Raw genomic sequence first — 23,579 nt, 5'->3', positions numbered from 1 at the left:
TTAAAATATTTCTGCCACTAAAAAGACATACTAATTTTTCACAACTATATTATTTGTACCACTAGGTGGCAATCCTCTTTAGATTTGATTATAGAAGAACTATGAAAATAACCATAGGTAGGAAAGGAAGGATGGTAGAAAAGGAAGAAATGACTAACAAAATAAAAATATATAACACAAATAAAATATGTAAATATGGGCTACATGACTTGTCATGGAACAGCTGTGATCAATAACACAAAATTTCTCCTATGTATTAGTGAAGGAACACCCTACTCATCCTAATAATCCTCCTCCCAAATAAAAACAAACATAAAAGACATAAAACCAAGCACTGATATGTTTCTTCCCACTTCAAGGTATAAGAGAATCACAAGAGACATCTGGCCTATTTCTGTGTTCTATTATCTAATTCAATCCTTGGCATCGATAACTATAAACACAAATGAAAGGCTAGTTCTCACTTTTATATGAATAAAGGGTTGCTAGGTAAAGAGAAATCCTATATACTGCTAGATTTAAAATTAACTCTGAGAATAGGAAATATTCCCAAGTCTGACACACAAGTTTTTTAAAAAAAAATCAATGAAAACAGTCAGAAGTTGAAATAAGGAGAAAACAGGGTTACTCACCGTGGAGTAGTAACTGTTTCCTTTTCTGTGTGCAGCTTCCCCAGCAGAGCTGGGTAGTTTCCTGGAGGTGCCAAGAGAGGTTAGCTAGCCCTGCCCCTCATTGCATAAGCAACACATCCTTTTACATAGCAATGAAATGGTCTCACTCTCAGACCTTAAGTATGAATTTTTTTTTCGAATGAAAAGTTAGTAAAAGCTAAGGTCCTAAGAATGATTTAACAGATCTATCAGAGGAAAGGGGGCACAAAGTAAAAAGAAATATTTTTGAGATGAAAAGTGATGACTCCTCTACCTTGAGTAACCCTGTTTTTTTAGATGTTAGTTTTTTACATCCTGTGATAGCTGGTTAGACCTAAAAGGCTATTATATAGAGTGGACTGCAAAAGGAGAAATTAATGATGATTTCAGGAATAAAGGCAAGTGTCCAAAATTTCTGTGTGATCCTGAAAAGACAATCCAACTTCCACATCTATAAGGGCAGAACCATGAGTATAAACTACGCCACAGATATTTCTCTTAAAACACTGAAAGTTGTAACAGCAAAATAGAGGTTCCATTTTAAGATTAATTCAGCAACTGTGATATTTGACAAAACTGCTAACTATTCAAATTGCTCTAAATTGAACTAAAAGAAAATTTACCCTTAAATGCCCTCAAGAACCTTACTATATACATTCTTTGAAACTGCAAAATTTATAGCTCCAACGTTTTTTCATAACCCTATATTGCCAAAGCCTCAAAAGTACAATGTGGATACCCTTAGGTAGATCATTTACCTTTATACTTAGGACTTAGCTTTTATTTTCTGTCAGTCTCTAATCACATAATACAGAAAATAGGTTTTCAGATTTAGTAGCCACTTCCCTGAACAATGACACATTAAGACCATCCTATATATTCTATTAAGAACTAAGTTAGATTTTCTTACAAGAGAACTCAGAAATAAACTACATTTCTATTTTTTCATCACCAGATTTTCCAGAAGACAAATACTATACACTACCAAATCATGCAGAGGGCAAACTTAATACTGAGTAATCTAACAAAAATAACTGTAGAAGCTACAGTATTTGACATAGTTGAGATTTATATAACAAAGAAATTTTTAAAAAATCATTTGAGTTGCTATGTGCTGGCATTTCAGGAAATGCGTAGTGTCTGATGAAACCAGAACCAAACTGAAACAAGAGATACTATCCCAGGTGCCTTGTCTTACACTAAAGCATTCATCACAATTAAGCTTTCCCTTTTCTCTCCCATCTAGTACATTTTTCTCTATTTTCTATGGAGAAATATCCTAAACTAGAAGTTTTTTGGTTTTACATTTACTGGTTTCAAACTGCTGATATTCCCCGTGAATTAGGCTATGCGCAGATACTCCTTTTTCGTACTAACATGAATTCACACCACAGAAAAATGGAACCACCTGAGGCTTTTCAAATCAACTTAGATTTAGAAGATTTTAACAACCATTGATCTCTATTACATTAAGCATTTTAGGTATTTTGAAGGCATTTTGTTTTTGTTATTTTAATACTTTGGTGAGAATTCACCAGCTGCAAAAGTGTCAAAATGTTTTCTATGGGAAATAAACACAGGGGCCAGCGCTGTGATGTAGTAGGCTAAGTCTCTGCCTGCAGCATTGGCAACCCCTATGGATGTCAGTTCATATCCCAGCTGCTCCTCTTCTAATCCAGCTCTCTGCTTATGGCCTGGAAAAGCAGCAGAAGACGGCCCAAGTGCTTAGGCCCCTGCACCTGTGTCGGAGACCCAGAAGAAGCCACTGACTCCCAGCTTTGGCTAGGCCATTGCAGCTATCTGGGGAGTGAACCAGAAGATGGAAGACCTCTCTCTGTCTCTACCTCTGTCTGTAACTATACTACTCAAATAAATAAATAATTTTTTTTTAAAAAAAAGAAATAATACAAAAATTACATTTTACCAAAGTAAACTGAAATTTCAGATGAAGGTAATGTCAGCTATAACTGGAAAGAATTTTTAAAGAAACATTTAAAAGCTCAAGTAAAACTTTACAAATTTGCTTTCTTGGAATTTAAAGGCAAAGAGCTGCCCATTTATTCTAGTTCAACTTTGTGTAGAATTATCAGGCATGGATGTATCTAACTATAAAGAACCAGAAAAATAAGCATTATTCAATGATTTTTAAAAATTTCAGTTTTTGTCTTATTAGTATAGAATATTAAGTATACATTAGGAAATACTTTATATTTTCATATTTAAATATATAAACTTTCTGTATTTATACTATCAAATATATTGTATGTTATCCTTATACAGTATTTACATTGATTTTTTACTCCAAATGTGAAAAGTCTGAAATAACATTTTTCAGTCTAATTTGCTTCCCTTTTAATTTTTCCAGGAAAAGCCTATAAGGATACTTTTAAGATTAATTTTACAGCTTATGTTACATAATATAGACTAACAATGTATTTATGTTCTATGGTATTCAAAAAAGTTTCATAATATATTCTTTTCCTTAATAAAAATGCCATTTCATTACAAAAAAAAATCTAATTGGCTTTAAAATAATCAAATACACAGAACTCTTGCCAGGATGAACATATTTTCAAAGGAAAATCAGCAGTTTGGCTTTAATTCAGTATGAAACTACACAATACAGAGCTCCATGTTGATATGAGCTATGAAGAAAACTGAAAAGCCCCCTGAGCCACTCCTCCAGCAGTGAACACTAATGATCACTCAATCCTGAACATGTTCCAGTATGAACAGTCATACATGCTGCTGTCCTAGATAAATGATTGGATGAAATGAGCACAATAATTAAACATCTTCAGGCAGAACTCAAATTTACTGATGTGCTAAATTTACTTAGTATAAAATCACTTTTTGAATGCCATAAAAGGATCAAGTTTTTATGGTGTGACTCTGCTAAGATCATGTTGGAAGGAGGAAATCAACAATTTCTTTAGGTCTCTAATTTTTAAATAGTCTAAAGTCAATGACTTCTTGCAAGAAATTAATTTTGGAAAACTTGCTCCTCTATCAAAACTATAAAACTGATAAAAAAATTAAGTCTTTAAAAAGATTTCAGCAAAGTCCTCGGCAAACTTAAAACAGATTTTCTTACCTGAAATGACCCTACTTCTTCTTAAAGCTTAATAAGCAACCTAAAAAGTTCAATGGCTAGAAAGTTTTCACTGTGAAATAAGCAGGAATTATGGAAAAGTATGGCTCCAAGAATGACTACAAAATATGGAAACGATAAGCAAGCCACATTTTTAAACTACCCCTTTAAGCTTTTCAAGATGGTTGCAGCATAAGCAAATAATTCTTCCGTTTGGGTCTTCTGAGGTGAAAGAAGGGTAACTGACTTTTTTATGTGGTTTCCATTAACTTATTCAGTAATGTGACATTAATGTTGAAAACAAAATGATCTTAGAATACTGAAATGAACCTTTACATAGTAAATTAAGCTTAAGTTGTTACGTACCAATCTCTCCCTAAAACAATTTTCTCAGCATAAATAACAGCAATGAATTAAACTGAGATATTCATTAAAATAATACCCTGAAAAACACTTAAAATCATGAAATCTATTTGGTAGCTTTAAAGAGTTCAAATTATTATGAACAATACTGAAGAAATTTTTTTTAAAAAATTTCAGTTTTTCATTTGCTAAAGAATCCTAAATCTACATTAACTACAGAAAAAATACTCAAGTATTTTCTCTTTTTCTAAAAGAACAACATTTAACTTAACCTCAGTAAACTAACATATGAACTCGATATTGCCATATTTTTAGATTAACACCTAAAGTAACTCTATTCAGGTACCATATGGACATCTGAATAAAGCCTTTAAGTTTAAACTTCTAATTTTTTTTTTTTTTTTTTTTTTTGACAGGCAGAGTGGACAGTCAGAGAGAGAGACAGAGAGAAAGGTCTTCCTTTGCTGTTGGTTCACCCTCCAATGGCCGCCGCGCTGCGGCCAGCGCACCGCGCTGATCCGGAAGCCAGGAGCCAGGTACTTATCCTGGTCTCCCATGGGGTGCAGGGCCAAAGCACTTGGGCCATCCTCCACTGCACTCCCTGGCCACAGCAGAGAGCTGGCCTGGAAGAGGGGCAACCGGGACAGAATCCGGCGCCCCAACCGGGACTAGAACCCTGTGTGCCGGTGCCGCTAGGTGGAGGATTAGCCTATTGAGCCGCGGCGCCGGTTCTAAACTTCTAATTTTTGCAAGTACTTCTGACCTAACAATGACAATAAAAAGGTTGAAGTGATACAGAAACAACAGCAATAGTGAAACCAGTTAAGTAACTTTCTGAGTAAGACTTAAAATATATACCAAAAAGCAAAATAGTAAAATATGTAGAGTAGTCATTTTTACTTACAAGTTGGTAACTGGCTCTCCTTTCAACGGAGGTAGGAGGTTTCCTGAGCCAATTAAACAGTTGTGCACTATGGTCAAACTCTGTAGAATATCATCTCTAGAAAAGATGTTTCCGTATTTTAGATTTCTAATCTCCATTTAACAAGACTTTAGAGGCTAGGACAAGGTAAAAATACTTCACAAAGAGAATATACAAAATTAAGGCAAAGAAACAGTGTACCATCTCAATAATATAGGGTCACTAGAGATCATTATTACTAATATCAAACCTATTTACATTTAATCAGATTCTAAATAATAAACCACAATAGAAATTCTCCTTGTGAAGCAATTCTGAATTGCTTTTACCACAATCACTACCATGTACAAAAAGGGAAAACAGTGTGTTTCTACCAAGTCCATTCCTTCTGAATTTGCTTATTAAAGACTTCTGGTACATACTAATTTTCTTACTATTATTTCAGAAATAAAGATTCAAACTATAAAAACCTAATGCTTTCAAATAACTATTTTTTGCTAAACACCCAAGGGACTCAACAAAACAACCTCCTAGAGATATTTCCTTAAGTAACATAAAGATCACCAAAGTGAATTACTAAAAAGAAACAGCCTAAAAAAAAAATCTGAGTCTAGTAAAACAAGAGTTTCTTTCAAAGGGGCATACCTATATATACTTTCCAAAAGATACACAAGAGAAATAGAAGTAGGAGACAGTTTCTCCTAGAAATGGCACGAAAAATCCCAGTTTTTCTACTTAAAATATCTAAATGTTGTAATACTGTCAACAAAATTTGACAAAGGATTTTCTAAGCGTATTATGGCAGATTTTCAAATCACACATTGAAAAAAATATATATGCTAGAGATTAAAGGCACAAAAAACTGTTTAGCCAGCAACCAAATGACACTGATTATAAAAGAAAACTAACCTAGACATTTCAAGTTCTCCATCCCCACAATGTTGGAGTTTCGTGAGCTCAGGCTGAAGAAAAGAGTCCAACACATAGAAGGCGAAAGACACTTCTTCTTCTGAAGGAACATGCCACTGAATTCCAAGATTCCACAAGTCCCCAGGTTTACCCCAGTCCTAGAGAAGAAGAGCAACTGTTTTACAAGTTGAGACGTGGAAAAGAACACACATATACAATGTAAAAGGTTCCACAGGAATGTGTAAATAACACAAACCTAATTTAGCAAATAACATGTAAAAAAGTGACATAAAAAACTACTACTCCTTCATTGTCACTCCTGGAAAGTTTCCCTGAAAAGCCAGTCAATGAGTACACTTTAACAGTGCAACATGACAGTAAGTTTACATGAGGCTATTTAACTTAGCAATAAAATTATATGGAACTAAAGAGGTTAGATATGGCATACAATTTGTTTTACATGCAAATAGAAAAGAAATCCTGAGTTTTAGCTCCACACAAAGTCATACAGTATAAATATAATACATTCTAATAATAGTTGTTTTTTTTTTGTTTTTTTTGTTTTTTTGACAGGCAGAGTGGACAGTGAGAGAGAAGACAGAGAGAAAGGTCTTCCTTTGCCGTTGGTTCACCCTCCAATGGCCGCCGCTGCCAACGCACTGCGGCCGGTGCACCGCGCTGATCCAATGGCAGGAGCCAGGTACTTATTCTGGTCTCCCATGGGGTGCAGGGCCCAAGCACTTGGGCCATCCTCAACTGCACTCCCTGGCCACAGCAGAGAGCTGGCCTGGAAGAGGGACAACCGGGACAGAATCCGGCGCCCCGACCAGGACTAGAACCCGATGTGCCGGTGCCACAAGGCAGAGGATTAGCCTAGTGAGCCGTGGCACCAGCTTAATAATAGTTTTAATAGTATACCTTAAAAAACCAAACTGGCTTCTTTAAACAAAACAAGAAAAAATATTTGAATCTCTTAGAAAAGGAACCCAATATATCCATGAATACTGAATTATTGAAAATGCTTGCCTTGATAGGAAAGTATTCAGAGGGAGGCTTGTCAAAGCCTCCTGGCACACTGCAGTATTCTGTAGGGTAGATAAGTGTAGTAGAACGAAGAAGATGATGCAAAAGGTTACAAGACAGAGTGTAACCCTGCTTACAGGTTAAATGTAGGGTTCTTTGGAGAATCTTTACAAGCTGCTCCCTATAAAGAAGCAACTTCTTCCCATCTACTCGAGTAATCTAAAAAGAAAAAAATTAGGTGGGGATGTTATAATTAAAAGATCAAGAATCAATAATCAATACAAAGTTCCATGTATGGCTACTGAGGTATATACTAAAATAGTATTTTTAAAAATAACTTCAACTTATTTTACAATTATTAATTATGTTCTAATAACTGTTTTTAAAGTGAAAACACATTTTCTGAGTTATGTTTTCATGTACCACAGTAACAAAGTTTTCAAAGGAATGTTATCTCCTTAAACAGACAAAATTAAATTCTTGACTAATTTCTTTTCTTTTTTGTTTTTAAAGATTTCTATTTAGTTGAAAGGCAGAGTTACAGAGAGAGAGGGCAAGACAGAGACAGAGACCTTCTATCCATTGATTCTCTCCCCAATGGCTGCAATGGCCAGGGCTGGGCCAGAGCGGAGCCAGGAGCCAGGAGCCTCCTTAGGGTCTCCCATGTGGGTGCAGGGGGCCAAGCAGTTGAGACACGCTCTGCTACTTTCCCAGGCACATTAGCATGGACCTGGACTATACACAGAGCACCTGAGACTAGAACCTGGCATTGCAGGCTGCAAATTCACCCACTATGCCACAACACTAGCCCCAAATTATGGACTAATTTCATAAAAGAAAATAAAGTTTGACTGATGGCCAAATTTAAAATGTAGATGGAAAAAATTCCCAATTATAAGCTTTCAATTAATGTTACTCACATTAAAATTAATCTGTAAAAAAATCAAGAAGATAGTTGGACATGTAGTAATCAACAATTACCATGCTCCTTTGATTTCTCTGAACACAAGAGTATGAGAAATTCTCACATTCTGCAGGCATAAACCAATTTTCAAAATTTTTATGTTTTAGCCCTTTGTCAGAAAGGGTTAAATACTTTTTTTTCTTTTTATAAACTTCTAATTCTGTCTTCCCACCAACATATTTTTTTAAGATTTATTTATTTATTTGAAAAGCAGAGTGACAGAGAGGGAGGGAGAGAAAAAGAGAAAGAGGTCTTTCATCCTCTGGTTCACTCCCCAAATCTGCCAGGGCTGTGCAGTCTGAAGGCGGGAGCCTGGAACTCCATCTGGGTCTTCCCTGTGATTGGCAGGAGTCAAGTATTTGGGCCATCCTCTGCTTCTTTCCCAGACACATTAGCAGAGAGATGGATCAGAAACCAGCAGTTGAGACTCAAACCAGTACTCTGTTACGGGATACCAGTGTCACAAGCCACAGCTTTAACCCACAGTACCATAATATCAGCCCCATGGGGTAAATCTTAAGACCAAGTAACATTCTCATATTAGTATTTTCTTAATCCAAAGATTTACAATACCTCAGACAAAAGTTGAAGATTCCATAGTAACTCCTTATCTAACTCTTCTTCATTCAATACATCATCATCTAAAAATGGCAAAATATTATCAGGGAGAAAAGCTACACATTCAACTAAAAATATCCATATTTAGTATTTCTATTTAATATTTCTAATGCTGAGAAAAGTCTCTTTAAGAGAGACTTTTCATTTCTTCTTTATGAAGGAGAACTGGCTTCAACAGGAGGAGGAAATTCAATTTTCAAGAAAATAAGCCTATGAGCAAGGATTTCTGCTCCCCTACATTGCATGAAATAAATGTTATTTTTGAAGGTACTCTCTATAGAGGATTTTTGTATGAAAGTATCAATATAATCAATTAAAATTTCTAAGCTACCAGTTACCCTGGATGCTATCTCTTTTAGGGGTAATTCCAATCCCCTGCAAAACTGTTTAAGTAAAACACTGCACAGTTTAATGAGTCTATTGTCATTAACAAACTTCTAAAAACCAAGAAAAAAATTTTACCTAAAATTGTAAAGACCTTTTGACTTACTTGTTGTTAGCTGAGTTATAACACTGCAGCAGTGTGGTACAAAAAGCTTCAGAGCTTCTTCTGGGCAGCACTGAAAACATGTTTGTATAAATTAGGTTCTTTTGAAAAGGCAAATATTGAACACTCACAAAACATATACTAGTACTATTTTCGGTAGTGAATAAAAATTGTGTAGTTAAAGTATAACAAGAATATAACATCTGATGTATAGAAATAACAAAGAATGAAAAAAATAACAAGTATAATGTCTGAAATAATTTGCTGTATAGACATGTTAGTTACTGAGTCATTAACTGATTTTTAAAAAAACACAACTCACCTTTACAGCAGCACGGCACATGTCTGCAACCATGCGGCCTGCTACTCTTGTTTCAAATATATGTGAAATAGAAAAATTAAAAACCTTCTGAAGGGCTACCTGTTAAGAAACATAAGGAGAAAGTTCAATCAGCATTTTTTAGACAACTAAACAAGTTATTGACCAGAAAAGAAAATGATGAACATTCAGCACATACCCAAAATAACCAAGTAATTTTTAACCATATGCTTTTATTAGGATTTGCTTGTTAAATTTGCATTTGGGTCTACAATCTTCACAGCTGATCTAACTTTAAACATCTGATGTACAGGATTTACTTAGTACAGAAACCTACTCAAAAAATTGTAGCTGGTGGACACAAATTGCTTTTTAATTATCTTGTTGGTTAATCCAATTTAATAAAGTGATTTTTAAAGAGTATTTAAGACTTATAATTGTCAATCTAGTAACTAAAAACAATTATTCCAACCCTAAAAGACTTTAAGCAGTCTATTTAATTTCATGATCATGCAGATTTTTAACTCACTTGGTGAATGAAAGAATGAGGTCTTAACCTGGGTTAACAATCATAGTTTTCAATAAACAACTTTCAGTTAAACAAGAGATGATTAATGTTCATTTTTTAAACATAGACAAATAGTTCACATAGCTATAAGGCAATTTAGCTTTATTTAAACTTATTTATTTGACAAACAAAAAGGGAGACAGAGGGGGCGACCATCCTCAGCGGCTCACTCCCCAAATGCCTCAGGTGGCCAGTGCTGGGCTGACTCCAAAGCTAGGAACTCAATCCAAGTCTTCTCACACGGATGGCAAAAACTCAATTACTACAGATATCATCACTGCCTCCCATATTCTGCACTGGAAGCTGGAGTCAGGTATTGAATCCAGGTACTCCAATATGGGATGCAAGTGTCTTAACTACTACACCAAGTGCCGGACTGCCAGTCTAACTTTTAACCAGTATTAATATATTTAACAGTGATAATATCACATGAAGGGATAAGAAACATAAATAAAATGTGGTGTTAAAAATCATAGATCATACTGTACATGGCTGGCGCCATGGCTCACTAGGCTAATCCTCCGCCTGCGGCGCCAGTACCCAGGGTTCTAGTCCCAGTTGGGGCGCCGGGTTTTGTCCTGGTTGCTCCTCTTCCTGTCCAGCTCTCTGCTGTGGCCCAGGAAGGCAGTGGAGGATGGCCCAAGTGCTCAGGCCCTGCACCCGCATGGGAGACCAGGAGAAGCACCTGGCTCCTGGCTTCGGATGGGCACAGCACACCGGCCACAGTGTGCCGGCTATGGCGGCCATTTTGGGGGGTGAACCAATGGAAAAAAGGAAGACCTTTCTCTCTGTCTCTCACTAATTCTGCCTGTCAAAAAGAAATCATACTGTACCTAAAAAGTACCAACCAGTATCAGATAAATTAATGTTCATCAAATGCCTTTATGAAAACAACTTTTTTTTTAATTTATTTGACAGGTAGAGTTATAGACAATGAGAGAGAGAAAGAGAGACAGACAGAGATAAAGGTCTTCCTTCCGTTGGTTCACTCCCCAAATAGCCGCCACGGCCGGCGCTGCACCTGATCCCAAGGCAGGAGCCAGGTGCTTCTTCTTGGTCTCTCATGCACGTGCAGGGGCCCAAGCACTTGAGCCATCCCCCACTGCCCTCCATGGCCAGAGCAAAGAGCTGGACTGGAAGAAGAGCAACCAGGACTAGAACCCCTGCACCCATATGGGATGCCGGCGCCGCAGGTGGAGGATTAACCAAGTGAGCCACGGTGCCGGCCCTGAGAACAACTATTTCTAACCCTTCACAATTAGCCAGACTGATACTGATATATTTAGGATTTTTTTTTTTTTTAAAGATTTATTTACTTGAAAGGCAGAGTTTCAAAGAGATGGAGGGAAAGAGAGAGGTCTTTTATCCACTGGTTCACTCCCAAGATGACTGAAACAGCCAAAGCTGAGCTGGTCCAAAGCCAGGAAGCAGGAGCTTCCTCTAGACCTCCCTGTGGGTGCAGGGACCCAAGCATCTGGGCAATCTTCTGCTGCTTTCCCAGGTACATTAGCACAGAGCTGATCTGAAGTGGAACAGCCAGGACTTAAACCAGCACCCAAATGGCATGTTGGGCCCCAGGTGATGCCTTACCCATACGCCACAGCATCAGCCCCTAGGATTTAATTTCTATCATGTGAAAACATAAACGGGGGCATCCATTGTGCAAACATCCCATATTGGAGTGCTGGTTCAAGCCCAGCTACTCTGTTTCTGATCTAGCTCTTTTCTGGAAAAAAAGCAGATGATGGTCCAAGTAGCCGGGCCCCTGTCTCCCACGTGTGAGATCCAGCAAAGTGGCAGGCTGCTGGATTCAGCTTGGCCTAACACTATCCATTGTAGCCATTTGGCTAATGAATTAGCAGTTGGAAGATCGATCTCTTTCTTTCACTGTCTTTAAAACTCCCAAACATCTCTGCCAGATAATTATTTTAATTGTAAAATTTCACAATAATTTCTTGTTACTTGCAGCAGTTAGGTTCTACAGCTGCCGTGAACATGCAGTTAGCAAATACTGAACCACTGTTGTTAAGGGAAATACAGGATTAGGTTCCTGTGAACCTCTGGTCACAATATGGTTAACAATTGATGGGTACATAACCTTGTTTTAAGTGTGTTTGTTTACTGACAACTTTTTAAAAAATTTAGTTTTTATTTATTTGAAAGGCAGAGTTGCAGAGAGGGCAAGGAGGGGAGAGAGACAGCGAGAGATCTTCTATCTGCTTGTTCACTCCCCAAGTGGCCACAACAGCGGGGGGGCTGGGCCAGGCTGAAGCCAGGGGCCAGGAGCTTCTTCCAGGTCTCCCACGTGGGTGCAGGAGCCCAAGCACTTGGGTGGTCCTCTACTCCTAGGTGCATTTGCAGGGAGCCAGAGCAAAAGTGGAGCAGCAGGGATTTGACCAGTTCCCACATGGATGCCAGTGCTGCAGGCAGTGGCTTAACCCATATACCACACAGCACAGCACAGGCCCTGACAACTTTTTATTTTTTTTTAAAGATTTCATTTATTTGAAAGGCAGAGCTACAGAGACAGCATAGGAGAGAGCGAGACCCTTCATAAGCTGGCCCACTTCCCAGATGGCCAAAACAGCCAGTAGTTTCTTCCCTGTTTCCCAGATGGACAGCAGGGGCCCATGGATTTGGCTATCTTTCCACCGCTTTTCCAGGCACATCAGCAGGGAGCTAGAATGGAAGTGGAATATTCAGGAATGGAACCAGTATTCATATGGAACACTTGAATTAGAGGCAGAGGCTTTACCTGCCACATGCCAGCCCATATAGACAACTTTTAACATATTTTTGATTCATTAACATTGAACACAGAGTCAACAGCACTGTAACTCCTATTTGATAAATCTTGACACAGCCCAATTCTTTTAAGCTTAGAAACATTAGCCCTCATTTAAACATTAACCTTTTGGGGATCTACTTTTAATATGTTTTAAATAGTGAAATCATCAATGAAAAGAACACAAGTTTGAAAAAGGAGGCAGTGAACAGATCACAAAAAGGACACTTGTTTAGGAACAGTGGAACAAGAAAGCAGAGTGCCTGCTACCTTGTTCCACCTCAGCTGGGAATATGTGCATCAGGTAACTCAAACTTTTGGCCACTCCACTGTTGTTCTAATAAAAGCACTGACTTTTGGGGCTACTAATAAATTTGTGCAAGTAAGTGCATATGAAAATATAGAATTTATGAATAATGAGGCTCAAGTGCATATCCTTTTTAATCTTTAGTATGGCTAGAAAGGATAAACAGACATGATATGATATACACACTTGAACTAACCTAAAATTCAATTTTAAGACATTAAATAAAACCAAAAGACTGGAAGTTAATTTTTTGTAGCAACACTCTCTTACCATAAATATTTCTTTGGAACATTGTGTGAGGATTGTACTAAATGTAGAAGACAGACCTAATTCGACCAAACTCTCCAAGTGAGTCATTTTTTCAGTTTCTGTTTCTTCTCTTGTTTGCTCCAATGTGCTACTTTCTATAAGTCCAAAGCATCTAAATAATCCAAACAAAGTACAATTTTAGCAACTAAAAATGGCTAATTGAGGTCACGACAACACAGGGAGAAAACCAGAGGTAATAGGACAGGACATTCATTTTCTTGAATAAAAGACAGGACAGATCTGGGCTACAAGCTCACCTGTCCATAAACTGTAAGACGAAATCCTCAAATTCAGCTGTGGCTGAACAAAGTTCTCGTTCTACCTGTAACAAACAAATAGACAAATAGACAAAAATTATGAAAAGCTTTATATTTTACTCAACTAATAATAAGTTATCATCTGACAAATGAATCTAACAGTAAATTCTATTGGGTACTGTGACAAAGAGCATTATCACTGCAAAATGATTTAGAACTTGATCTGATCTACTATGTTCTTAGGATCAAAATAAACAATACGTCAAAAAGCTACCAACAGAGAACTATCTTTATTGTCAATTAAGTTTTCAAAATGCTGGTATATATGTAAAGATCAAAATCTCATTACTGGGGCCGGCACTGTGTTGTAGCAGGTAAAGCCACTGCCTGCAGTGCTAACACACCATATGGACTACAGTTCGGTCCTAGTTGCTCCAATTCTGAATCCAGCTCTCTGTTATGACCTGGGGAAACAGTAGAAGATGGCCCAACTCCTTGGGCCCCTGCACCATGTGGGAGACCTGGAAAAAGCTCCTGGCTACTGGCTTTGGATCGGTGCAGCTCCGGCCATGGTGGCCAATGTGGAGTGAACCAGTGGATCGAAGAACTCTCTGCCTCTCCTTATCTCTCTGTGTAGCTCTTTCAAATAACTAAACAAATCTTTTATAAAACAAAAATGTCATTACTTAAACACCCAAATAATGAAAATCAGGAAAAAACATTTTTGCAATAGAGAACAATAAATAAAATGAAGTATCTAAGTAAGTTATTTGGATGGATATGCCACAATAGTTTTAACAGAACTAGAAAGAAATGAAGAAAATCTCTTCATGGCAGGCGCCGCGGCTCACTTGGCTAATCCTCAGCCTGTGGCGCCGGCACCCGGGGTTCTAGTCCCAGTTGGGGCGCCGGATTCTGTCCTGGTTGCTCCTCTTCCAGGCCAGCTCTCTGCTTTGGCCTGGGAAGGCAGTGGAGGATGGCCCAAATCCTTGGGCCCTGCACCCGCATAAGAGACCAGGAGGAACCACCTGCCTCCTGGCTTTGGATCGGCACAGCGCGCCGGCCGTAGCAGCAATTTGGGGGGTGAACCAATGGAAGGAAGACCTTTCTCTCTGTCTCTCTCTCACTGTCTAACTCTGCCTGTCAAGAAAAGAAAAAGAAAATCTCTATTCATTCTATCAATCCCCAGACAGATGTATTCGCACTATATCATGATGGATACCACTTCTGCTTAACAACACACTTTTCACTGAGAAGTGAAACGAAATTGAAATACTCCTCCAGGTGTCAGCTGTTTATAGTATTGGCCTACTTTTGATCTGGCTGTGGTGAGTGTTTTATACACAATCTTACCAACGAAGGCCTGGCTTTCCATTTGTATCATTCTAATCACAAAACAGTAACTTTATTTTATAGAATCTATTCAAAGTTGTTTTTAAACTATGACATATTACTGTGCATATAAAGTAATGATTAGGGCCGGCACCGTCGCTCAATAGGCTAATCCTCTGCCTTGCGGTGCCAGCACACCGGGTTCTAGTCCCTGTCGGGGCGCCGGATTCTGTCCCGGTTGCCCCTCTTCCAGGCCAGCTCTCTGCTGTGGCCCAGGAGGGCAGTGGAGGATGGCCCAAGTCCTTGGGCCCTGCACCCCATGGGAGACCAGGAGAAGCACCTGGCTCCTGGCTTCGGATCAGCGTGGTGCGCCGGCCGCAGCACACCAGCCGTGGTGGCCATTGGAGGGTGAACCAACGGCAAAAGGAAGACCTTTCTCTCTGTCTCTCTCTCACTGTCCACTCTGCCTGTCTAAATAAATAAATAAATAAATAAATAAATAAATAAATAAAGTAATGATTAGAATTTGGGGGAAAAAAACAACTTGGTTAACCATTTGATAACCAGAAAATATCCTTACTTCTGTGAGGTCATTTCTTTCTTGTAGTACAGATGAACAATCCACTAAAGGCACCAGAGTAGAAAATGTTGCTATAAACTGGAATGTGATCTACAGGAAGATGCAAAGGATTTTCCATGTTACTTAATTCTCATTCAATACATGTATACCATAAACTACAATAAAGTATCCAAATAAATTATTTTGAGGGAAATTCCAAAATCTTTCTTTATATATTTCCTCTGGAATTAAACATTTATATATTCCTCATGATTAACTAGATTTTGCTTTAATAATGAAATTATAGTGGGGCTAGCACTGTGTTATAGTGGGTAAAACCACCACCTGCAGTGCTGGCATCCCATATGGGCACTGGTTCGAGTCCCGGCTGCTCCACTTCGGATCAAGTTCTCTGCTATGGCCTGGGAAAGCAGTAGAGGATGGCCCAAGTGCTTGGCTCCCTGCATCCACATGGGAGACCTGGAAGAAGTTCCTGGCTCCTGGGTTTGGATCAGCCCAGCTCCAGATGTTGCTACCATTTGGGGAGTGAACCAGCAGATGGAGGACCTCTCTCTGCCTCTCTGTAACTCTGCTTTTTCAAATAAATAAATTTAAAAAATGAAATTATAGTGAATTTGTTTTCATACACTTATCTGTTAGATTTCTTTTTTTTATTAAAGATTTTATTTACTTATTTGAGAGGTAGAGTTACAGACAGTGAGAGGTAGAGACAGAGAAAGGTCTTCCTTCCATTGATTCACTTCCCAAATAGCTGCAATGGACAGGGCTGCACCGATCTGGAGGCAGGAGCTTCTTCCTGGTCTCTCATACAGGTGCAGTGGCCCAAGGATTTTGGCCATCTTCTACTGCTTTCCCACGCCATAGCAGAGAGCTGGATTGGAAGAGGAGCAGCCAGGACTAGAACCGGCGCCCATATGGGATGCCCGCTCCACAGGTGGAGGATTAACCTACTGCTCCACGGTGTTGGCCCCCTTATCTGTTAAAATTTTAACACAAAGTTTTCTAACTTTTTGTCAATTATAAGTTACTCTGTCTACCACCTAAAAATTTCACAGGAAATAAGATTAAACAGAAACTGCTAGGGGTCGGCACTGTGGCATAGCAGGTAAAGCTGCCACCTGTAGTGTCGGCATCCCCTATGGGCGCCGGTTGAGTCTCCACTGCTCCACATACGATCCAGCTCACTGCTAATGCTCCTGGGAAAGCAGCAGAGGGTGGCCCAAGTCCTTGGGACGCTGCACCCATGTGGGAGACCCAGAATAAGCTCCAGGCTCCTGGCTTCATATCAGATTGGCCCAGCTCTGGTCATTTTGGGCATTTGGGGACTAAACCAGCGGATGGAAGAACTTTATCACTGCCTGTCTATAACTCTGCCTTTCAAATAAGTAACTAAGAAAGACAAAGACAGAAACAGGAGAGAGAGAGAAAGAGAGAGAGAGAAAGGAGAAAGAAGAAAGGAAAGGAGGAAAGCAAGGAAGGAAGGAAGGAAGGAAGGAACTAACTGCTAATGCAGAAGCTACAGACTAGATAAGAGGGAAGATGAACAAAGTGGTAAGTCCAAGAAGACATGTACAAACAGGATCTGATATATTACATACATCTAGTAACTGTTCATCACATCCTCTTGCAGTAGATAAAAGGAAGTGCAAATGATCATATACTATGATTTTTATCATATGCATTTAAGAAAAATAGTAATGAGCTTTAAGGCATCATATGATCACTAAATACATACAGGTTATATATATCAATTTACTTTTAAAGGAAGGCATTATACAGAGCAGTTGCCCACAGAACTAAAATTAATATCTAGAAACAATCTGTGTTACCATTTAGCAGATTTTATATTGAACTGTATTCTAGAGTATTTTTAAGAGAAATTAAAAACATGTCCATTAACAGAATTAAAACTTCAAAACAACAAATTAAACCATCAATACACTTACCATGCATTTACTAAAGTCATTTGGATCCACCCCAGGCAATGCTCTCATCAACAGAGGTAGCATGTGTGTTGGACCTTCAGGAAACCACCTGCCCCCTGATACCAAGCTGCGGGCTACTCCAATTACACAACTTAAAGTAGCTGTGAGCTGGTGAGGTTCTGTTAATGTCTCTAGTGCAGGGTATGTTCTACAGGTTGAAAACAAAATTTTAAAACATTAAATATAATAAATTCATAAGTTGCAATTTCATTTAAAGATTTACGGTCAGCACAAGAATTTCCATGATGAAAAGGTATATCAAGACTATTGCATGCCTCTCCAACCCCTTGCTATCTTGCTACCTTTCTCCATGCAAAATCCACAGTGACAAAGGGCATAAACTTGTAGACTGCGTTACTTGTATTATACTATTTGCATCATACTAATCCGATGGCCAGTGAATGCTAAATTATCAGGAATAATAAACTACAAATAATCTTCCATTTCATAGGAAAAACAATCTCAGGAAAAAAGCTGAAATTCCTCCTATTGCATAATTTTCAAAACGATTTGTCTTTTAAAATTGCAAATCAGTTATCAGAATATTCCTAACCCCAGAGTAAATAAACCAGGGGGAAGATTTGACTGTTCATTATTTAAGAGCCAATCCACTCTTAGTAATTTTACTTCTGAGAATCTTAAGTCTAGAATACAGTCATTTCAAATTATTCTTACACAGCAAAGGTAAGCAATAAAGGAAAGTGCATTATATTTCAGATGGGGGAAAAAGGAGGATTTATAACTAGGATGAAAAACATTCAAACCTAAGTTAATGTTAGTTGAAGTTTTTTCGACTAAAAATGTACCTCATTATTCATGATCAGCAGAAAAACACAGAAACAGGCAAAACAGCTATGAAGACAGGAGAAGGTCCTCCCTCCCAGGGAGGATCAAGGAAGCTACCACTGACTGCTAGCTTCTGCCATCCGAAGGAAGCCAAGCAGCAAAGATTACCGAGGGCTGAAAACAGAAGAAACTGCCTACCTCCCATGATCCATTTTTTAAGTAAACTGTACACGCTGGAAGAGTTTTAGTGCCATAATATGCACACATAAAAAACAGAGGTTGAGAAAGTGAGGTACAATCTAACTTAAATATTTATGTCAAGACAGACACAGTGAGACAGAACAAGTGAAATTTATAGATAATGGAGACCCACTTGGGTCAAGATCTTTAACAAGGTAACCTATCTCAAGTAAATGGGATCAATACTTACCCTGTTTCAACAGTGATTAGAAAATATGTTATTTGAATTCTTCTACTAGGAACCCTGGACAAACTGTTATGGAACTCAATTGTTAGATCCTTATGAGCTCTATAAATCAACATCCTTCCTCTACTTTTGACAAAGGCATTTTGAGAGAAGTCATAGGCTCAAGTTTGGGTAACAGAGGTCTAACAGAAAGCTTAAGTAGTTTGCTCTTGAATGCTCAAAAACTGAACGGCAGGAATTAAGATGCCCATGTCCTACAGCAGATTGTGTGGGCTAGGTTGCTGGTTTCTGCTGATTCCAGCTTCCTGCTAATGCAGACCCTGGGAGGCAGTGGTGATGGCTCAAAAAAACTGGATTCCTGACATCCACAGAGGAGATCTGAATTGAGTTCCTGGCTCTTAGCTTCTGTCCCAGCCAGAAGCCAATGTGTACTTTTGAGAAGTATACTAGCAGATATGATATGTGTGTGTGTGTGTGTGCCTGCCTCTCAATTTTTTTTTTTAAATTGAAAGCTCTCTCTCAAGAAGCATAAGACTATACTGTGATAATGATTGGCAAGTAGAGGTCTATTTTTATTTGTCTCAATATACAAAACTAAACAAATGCAATGAAATTCACACTGTAAAAAATATACTTAAAATTACATAATTCAGGAAAATAATAGGTAATGAACTTTTCTTCTGTATCACTGAGTCAATGCTATGTTCTCAAAGCTGATCAATGAATTTCTCCTCTATGAACAGAAATAAGCATGGTGAAACAAAAACAGAAGCCATAACGAAAAGACAAGCAACCAAGTAGAAGAGGCCAGGAAAAGGAACAGATATCAAGAATAATCTAACTATGAAGGGGCTTCAATAAAAACATGCAAAACTACACTTACCTTTCAAGTACAGGGGGTATTACTAACTCAGGTCTCATGAGTGCAAGATTCTGCAAAGCCTGGGCTGCTTCTAGACTACCAGTTTTGCTAAACATAGCCAAGAGGACAGGCTGAATAATGCATTGTACAAAGTCTGTAACATCTTGATCAGTGAGCTTATGGCTATCAGGCACAGGAGTCAACCAAGAGGGCTTCTTGTATCTTTCACGATGCAATCTTCTAACAACACTGTTTGGCAACCGCTGAAGTAGTTTCATTAACTTGTTCTGGGAACACAGAAGCAAAAGGCTCTAGCTAGTTTCCTTTCTCTAAGAGAAAGGATTTTAAACGAACACCTCTTATTAAATCTACATGATACACTTAGATAGAATAAACATACTTTTACCAAGGAATTACTGAAAGTTAACTATTGAGTTGGAAGTTCCAGTTCTAAAAGAACTTCTTCTAGCACCTCTTAAATTTTCCATTTTATGAAAAGCCATTTTAACCAGGCTACTTAAATAAAGCAAAACCACAAAACATTGCTGGTAAGTTAATATTGAAAAGATGATTCTATGATTTTGTGGCATTTTTGCTATTTTGTTGCCAAAATGTTACATTCTGTCACTAATTACCACATCAATATTGTCATAATTTATCTCCATACATTCTATGAAACAGTAAATGAATGTGAACTGAATCACTTAATACAGAACATAGTTTAAAATGTGGAAAGAATCAAAAGATAAGTTTATTTTACTGCAGAAAAATCATAGTTCTCATAATATGCATTATCTATGAACTTTTGGAAGAAAAAAATTTATGTATTGGATTTTTACACCAAAATATGCCCATCTTTTAATTCCATTTTCCACAAACTTTTTGAAGTACCCCTTCCAGCCAAAGTTTATATTTTCACATGAAGCAAACAAAATGCTTTTACAAGTCATAGAATAGACAATTTATACGTATGGCTGTATCTTGAAAATCTTCAAGTACTACAGTACAAAAATAAACATACTCACCAGCCAACGCCCATTATTTGAAGGATGGTAAAAAGATGTGATGCTGTTAAACAAACCAGCTAAGTGTTTTTGCACTAGCTTACTTGGTCCACCCTGTCCAGAAAAAGAGTAAAAATGTCAGTAGCCATATTATATTGTAAAACTGAAAGGAACAACAGGGTCAAGCTTGTACATAAATCTCTGTAAAACAGTACACATTCGTCCTCTTATTCTCTGAAAAAGACTCTACAACAATTCCCAGATGAACCACATGCAAGTCAATTTAAAACATTTTACTAAAAATAAGAGCAACTTACTTAAACCAAATTAGAAAATTTTAAAAGGTATCTTTGCACTTAGCATATTTTATGGTCAAGTTACTTAGTAAAATTTATCATTAAGCAACAATGGTAACAACAAATTAAAAGTAGTTCTTAAATGGCTCAATAAGTGAATTTCTCATTACATGAAACAGAATACTCACACTCACACAAATGTACTCTAGTATTTTATAATAACCTCTAAATGTTTAACACTATCAAACTAATGTGGCCACATTATGACTTGACAGATTTTTTCTTGATCTACTGACAAAACATATTCTATTAAAATAACCAAACAAAAACAAACAAAACAAACAACAGCACAATCTGGGAGAAAAAGCAAGTTTTCATCCTATCAAGTTGATTAGTCCCAGGATACAACACGACTTGGTCTCTAAAACCTCCTGTCTCATGATCATCTGTCAAGAAACAGCACAGATGTAAAATAAAATGTCAGCCTACAAGAGAAATATGCCTTCCTGTTGAAATGAAATGCATGTTCATGTTTCCCAATCTAGTCCCTAGAACTGGGCAACCACTCAAAGAGCTCCTAATTCCACAACAAATTAACTCATACAACTTTCAAATTTTTGACACTGTAATTGGCAACACTGATATTTTTTAAAAAATTTTTCAAATTTAACATTAAATAAAGTTCACAATGAGAACTGTGTGAGAAAGCACAGCAAAATTCACTCAATCAAGGCTGAAACTAAACATCTAATCTTGTGGTCTCCAAAACACAAGTTTCAATTCACTGCTTATGTAACAGAGCAAACATCCACATGTTTTTTGCTTTTATTGAATATTACTGAATATTGAGGAAAAATAAGATTTCCCTTTTTAACAATAAGACAACAAAAACCAAGAGGAGCTTTAATTTCTTTCACTTTATGAAATTTAAGAGGTAAACTAACAATCATTCTATCTTATCCACAGAAACAAGTAATGTCAAGCAAAGAATAAAATTTCAAGGGGACAGCTGTAGAAATAGCATGTGAGCAACAAGCCAAAAAATCATAACAGTTTTTCTACTACTTGGACATAAACAAGTAATGCTTTAATGTTTTCATACCACAGCCCAATCCTCATCTTTCTTGTCCTAAACTCAGTGAAAATATAAGAAGCTGTGCTCATTTGATGCTATACTTGTACATATTTCAAAGCAGTTAATATTTTTTACAGTGAATCAGGTTCATGAACAATGGGAATTAAATGAAGCAAAGGATACACAAAGCAATTCTTGTTTTCAGTGACTTACTCATTACATGTGAGTTGCCTCTTGAGTAGATGTCCAGAATGTGCTATAATAATGTTGTTGTCATTGCTGGGAGCTAAATTATGTTTTTCTCTCAAAAGGAAGAGCTAGTGAAGTCTTAACCCACCCAATACTTCATAATCTGACTTCACTTGGAAATAGGATGTCTCAGATGTACAGCTAATTTAAGATGAGGGCCTCCTGGAGTAGTGTAGGCTCTAAAACAACATGACTGGTGTCCTACTAAGAAGGCATCTGTGTGAAGGCAGAGACATACACACGGGAGAGTGCCTGTGACAGTGAAGGCAGAAATTCACGTTCTTCAGTTGCAAGTTAAGCAACACCAGAGATCATTAACCAACCACCAGAAGCTTCAAGAAGCAAGGAAGGATTCCCCTACAGCATGGCCCTGCTGACACCTCGATTCTGTGGAACAATATATTTGTTGTTTTAAGCCACTGGTTTGTGGTAGCTTTGTATGAAAGTCTACTACTACTATATTCTTAGTTGAAGGATGACACTGAAATCTAAAGCTGTGGATTTGTTTTGCTTTCCCTCAATGATAAAGTAAACTGACACTGCATAATTCTCCCTTCACTGAGATTACTTTGCTAAGAAGCTTTGTGTTTAGTGTAATGTTTTATGTGAACATTAACAGTGAATAAGTAATGGGGCTTCTGATCATATGCAGAACCCCAATTTCTAATTCTACCTTGGAAATTCCATTTATCTGAGTCTGGCTCCTTGTCTATAAAAATATTAAGACATTCTGAAACCTTCAAAACTCAACTTTTGGGTCCATTTTTAAGTTTCATTGGTTAGGGAGGTTTATAAATGGTACACTATGATTACATTTTGGATCTGAGAAAAATGAACTTAACAATATCAGAAGCCAAAAATCAAGGGAACAACCAAATCATTACTATAGACTTCTGTGATTAAACAGAATTTCTGTATGGTAATACAAAATAGGGGTGAACTACGTAAGACAAATATAAGGTATTACAAACCATCATAGCAGTAATCCATATCACAGCATGTCCTATATCGTAAGCATTTGTTAAAAATCTTGGAACTAACACCTGGCTGCTTCCCACTGGAAGGTTCAAGCTTCTCAGAATTCTTGTAAATATCTTTAAAAAGAAAAAAAATAAGAATAAATAGTCATAAGTATAAAAATAATTCCTTAATAACTTAGTAGATGTTAATAGTGTTACTGAATATATTCTCACTTTATCATGAGTTTTAAAGAATTACATATGGTTTAGTAATGTGATTTATTCTTTAAAAAAATTATATATAAATATCAACGGCTATACTGTATGACACTCTGAACTCACAGGTACATGAAAATGAAGCACCTGGGTATATGTCCCAAAAAACAATCGAGATAATTATAAACATGAAAGGTAAAATGTAGATATTTTGAAATCTGATTCCTTTCTACCTC

General features: G+C 37.5%; 1 protein-coding gene across 6 annotated transcripts in view; it reads right to left on the bottom strand.

Moving 5' to 3' along the window:
- PSME4 (proteasome activator subunit 4) overlaps positions 1-23,579 on the bottom strand; it is a 101,612-nt gene that overhangs the window by 41,946 nt on the left and 36,087 nt on the right. For all 6 annotated transcript variants that reach the window (XM_051842889.2, XM_070069122.1, XM_051842887.2 and 3 more), the window contains 13 exons: positions 23,140-23,262; positions 20,570-20,662; positions 19,566-19,831; positions 17,431-17,617; positions 15,485-15,574; positions 13,573-13,637; positions 13,277-13,427; positions 9,350-9,448; positions 9,031-9,100; positions 8,496-8,563; positions 6,962-7,177; positions 5,936-6,093; positions 5,009-5,104 (listed from right to left, as the gene is read on the bottom strand). In XM_051842889.2, the coding sequence (XP_051698849.1) occupies positions 5,009-5,104; positions 5,936-6,093; positions 6,962-7,177; positions 8,496-8,563; positions 9,031-9,100; positions 9,350-9,448; positions 13,277-13,427; positions 13,573-13,637; positions 15,485-15,574; positions 17,431-17,617; positions 19,566-19,831; positions 20,570-20,662; positions 23,140-23,262 (1,682 nt within the window). The remainder of the gene's footprint in view (positions 1-5,008; positions 5,105-5,935; positions 6,094-6,961; positions 7,178-8,495; positions 8,564-9,030; positions 9,101-9,349; positions 9,449-13,276; positions 13,428-13,572; positions 13,638-15,484; positions 15,575-17,430; positions 17,618-19,565; positions 19,832-20,569; positions 20,663-23,139; positions 23,263-23,579) is intronic.

The sequence above is a fragment of the Oryctolagus cuniculus genome, chromosome 2, assembly GCF_964237555.1.
Source record: "Oryctolagus cuniculus chromosome 2, mOryCun1.1, whole genome shotgun sequence".
NCBI lineage: Eukaryota > Metazoa > Chordata > Mammalia > Lagomorpha > Leporidae > Oryctolagus > Oryctolagus cuniculus.
Note: the sequence above shows the minus strand (reverse complement) of the source record. Positions and strands in the feature narration are given on the sequence as shown.